Consider the following 3982-nt stretch of genomic DNA (forward strand, 5'->3'; position numbering starts at 1 on the left):
ATTCCCTGCATTTTGGTTTTTTAATGGTTTGTATACGGCTAATAATTACTGAAATACAGCTGAAAAATCTTTATTATACGTGTTTCTGCGTACATTTTTGTAAATAACTTACTTCTGATTTGTCTGAGGTGAAAAATGCATAGAAATTATGTGGAAGCTTATAAAATTATCTTTAAAATGAGATTTTTTTGAACCTCGTCCGATGAATAGTTTCCGAGATACAGCCTTTGGAAAATTTCGTAATGTGCAGATTTTATGATAAAATCGGACTTTTTGTATAAACAAACATATGTAATGACGTATGTAGAAAAATTAATATCCATATTTTTCTGTTAGTTTACATTTATATGTACACGATCCTGTATCGGCGATAGTTTAAAAAATTTAATTTTTGAAGAACAGTTACTATAAAAATGCTTGTTTTTTGAGCTTTTGGCATAAAAAGGCGATTTGCGATACCTTTTTTTGTAAATATCTTAATTTCTGCAAGGTACACGTAAAAAATACCTTAGATAAAAATTGGAGCTTATAAAATTTCCTTCAAAATGGTGGGTTGTTAATTTATACGCGATAAACGTTGACCGACATACCAGAAGTTTAAAAACGGGATTTCTTTTTTCTAATTTGTGCTTTCATTTTCATGGTCGATAATAATAGCCAAAAAAGTTTATTTGCAAAATTTTAAAGATGACGTACGTTTCTGAGCTCATAATATATGATATTTGTTTTTATTTGGCACTTGGACTATATTTTTAGGACAAATAATATTCGAGATATACTATAGGAAAATGGTAGATTGGATAATGCGGCATCGCCGAATATGTGCTTGGGCGGCACGTGCTGCCTTTGTTCAATCGTTCTTTTCCAAGCTGTGGTCCTAAAAATATGGTCCAAGTGCCAAATAAAACAAATATCATATATTATGAGCTCAGAAACGTACGTCATCTTTAAAATTTTGCAAATAAACTTTTTTGGCTATTATTATCGACCATGAAAATGAAAGCACAAATTAGAAAAAAGAAATCCCGTTTTTAAACTTCTGGTATGTCGGTCAACGTTTATCGCGTATAAATTAACAACCCACCATTTTGAAGGAAATTTTATAAGCTCCAATTTTTATCTAAGGTATTTTTTACGTGTACCTTGCAGAAATTAAGATATTTACAAAAAAAGGTATCGCAAATCGCCTTTTTATGCCAAAAGCTCAAAAAACAAGCATTTTTATAGTAACTGTTCTTCAAAAATTAAATTTTTTAAACTATCGCCGATACAGGATCGTGTACATATAAATGTAAACTAACAGAAAAATATGGATATTAATTTTTCTACATACGTCATTACATATGTTTGTTTATACAAAAAGTCCGATTTTATCATAAAATCTGCACATTACGAAATTTTCCAAAGGCTGTATCTCGGAAACTATTCATCGGACGAGGTTCAAAAAAATCTCATTTTAAAGATAATTTTATAAGCTTCCACATAATTTCTATGCATTTTTCACCTCAGACAAATCAGAAGTAAGTTATTTACAAAAATGTACGCAGAAACACGTATAATAAAGGTTTTTCAGCTGTATTTCAGTAATTATTAGCCGTATACAAACCATTAAAAAACCAAAATGCAGGGAATTTAATAATCTTTCATTTTAATAATAACTATTTTTGGCGTAGGAGTAGCCATATATAAGATATTTCCGATGTATTAACGAGGAAACATTCTCATTTTCAAAATATTCGCAAGTCAAAATGCCTTTAAAAAATGATATCTCCGGAACTAGCGATCGTACGACATTCAATAAAATCCCATTTTGTAGGTAATTAAATACTCTTTCGATCTTGTTATGTGCGTTTTGCACGTAGATGTACCCAAATTTGAGATATCCGCGAAGACAGAACAAATTTACGTAACGCTAAAAAATAAGAGGTCACTTAAAAAAAACTATCTCGAGAACTATTGGTCGTACGAAGTACGACCATTAAAGAATTTTGTAGAGAATTTTATCATCTTTCTTTTATTATAGACCTACTTTGGCCGTAAAACTGATAGGAAAGAAGATAACTGCGAAAAACCAAAATTTCAACCCTTCTACGCTCGATAAAAGGCTTAGCGTACAAGCGAACGTTGGGAACTTTTCAGACATCATTTCTCTCGCCTAAATTAAGGTATTTACCAATTTACAGCTTGGTTGGAATTTTTTCTTTTTTACGCCCTTTTTTGTTCTAAAGTGACTGGACTACTAGGTGTTCTCATCAAGTGAATTTGACTGTACAACTAGCAAGATACATACGCATCGAGGTATACGGCTCTGGTTTAATATTGGAGCTCTCAAAATTGTTCGGATTTGAGAAGAATTCCTTGAGGATGGGCATCTCTTTACCAACTTCACATAATTCAGCATGCAGTTCCAGAGCCGTTAAAAAAAGCTTCTCGTTGAGAAGTTTTATTGCCATCTCCTCATAAGATATCGACGCCTTTGGAGCCACATATCCTAAAGTAACAGTATTCATGAAGACTATTCCTGCAGTCAATTACTCTGCAGTTGTAATTGTTTTCATGTTCAACAGTTGGTTGTGTGATTCGCAATCTATATTGTTGTAAGGAGGTTACCTGTGTTATTAGCAGGCAAAGATATTTCTTCGACGACACTCGCCATGATGTTAACGTACTCAGGTACGTGGAAGGATAAAGAATGACATATCCACGTGAAACAGTATTGACCTATCCTATCCTGTGCAGTATGCAGCTTTGATATTAAATACCACACTTACGTAACTAATGGCGAATTCGACAGACTGCACTAGTACGCACCAGTGCGCACTGAGTGTGAACCTTTTTGGTGCCACACATTCGGAATGTGCGCACCGTATAGGCGAGAAACACACACTTTTGCATAACGGATAAAGCATGTGCATAAGGAATTTCATTGGCCCATTTTCTTATGCATGAGTCAATGGACCAATCAAATTCTTTATGTATATGGTTTATGCGTTATGCAAAAGTCTGTGCTCCCCGCTTATCAGTGCGCTTAGATTATCGTATTCGGCAAATGAAAACTGACCTAGGGTGCTTTCCAGCTACGAAACACATGGCGAATTCGACAGACTGCACTAGTGCGTACTAGAGGCCTAGAAAACAGAGATGCGACATTGCGTCGGTTGGGTTAGATAACCACCGCCAATTTAATTCAATATAAGTGCTCTTGACCAATAAGCTGATGACAGTTGATGCAAAAGGTAGAAAGATTAGATTAGGTTAGGTTAAGTCCGATATTAAATATTCACACAAATAAGAATACTTACACCATAATAATAGTTTTGTATTGCACTTCGACACTGTATTGTCTAAATTTTTCTCTCTCTATATATATATATATGTACATACGTTATAAAACTATATCTATTAGATGCAATAGTGAATTAAAATGGCTCTCTGATAACGTGATTTAGACAGCCAATCAAGCCATACCCTTCAATGACGCATCTCTGTTTTCTAGGTCTCTAGTGCGCACTAGTGACCCTCTAATAAGAGTCTGGCCACCTTCTCCCCGGTTTGTGATTGGTCCGACATTTATCATCCATTCCCGCAAATTTCTTTAAATTTATAAATTGTAAAAATTAATAAATTCGTAAAAATTAAAGTACAATCAATTACAATTTTTATTTTTATTATTATTTAATTTATATTAACATTATTAAATATTTTCTATAAAAACTTTTATGTAAAAAAAACGTTGCAATATGTCTTTCATAAAATAAAAACAACAATTAAGTAAGTATTATAAATATATTGAAAATATAAAAATTAATATATTAAGAATATATAAAATTTATAAAAATATTACAAGATTAAGAAACTTTAATAAAAATTAAATTTAAATACAAATAATACAATTAATGCTTTAAAATTCTTAACAAAAAATACTTAGGTAGCACCAATAGGGAATAAATAAAGTAGTATATTTATGCAGAAAAAAATATTT

The 3982-nt window shown here is 32.1% G+C and overlaps 1 protein-coding gene across 1 annotated transcript in view; it reads right to left on the reverse strand.

Annotated features, from left to right (window-relative positions):
* The window catches only part of LOC108781677 (lisH domain and HEAT repeat-containing protein KIAA1468 homolog), a 31400-nt gene extending 28726 nt beyond the window's left edge, over positions 1-2674 (reverse strand). Inside the window, 2 exon segments of the mRNA XM_018549726.1 lie at positions 2291-2491; positions 2611-2674. Coding sequence (XP_018405228.1) covers positions 2291-2491; positions 2611-2656 — 247 coding nt within the window. The 5' untranslated portion in view covers positions 2657-2674.
* Positions 2675-3982: the final 1308 nt, after the last annotated feature.

This window comes from Cyphomyrmex costatus, unplaced genomic scaffold (assembly GCF_001594065.2).
Source record: "Cyphomyrmex costatus isolate MS0001 unplaced genomic scaffold, Ccosl1.0 scaffold87, whole genome shotgun sequence".
Classification (NCBI taxonomy): domain Eukaryota; kingdom Metazoa; phylum Arthropoda; class Insecta; order Hymenoptera; family Formicidae; genus Cyphomyrmex; species Cyphomyrmex costatus.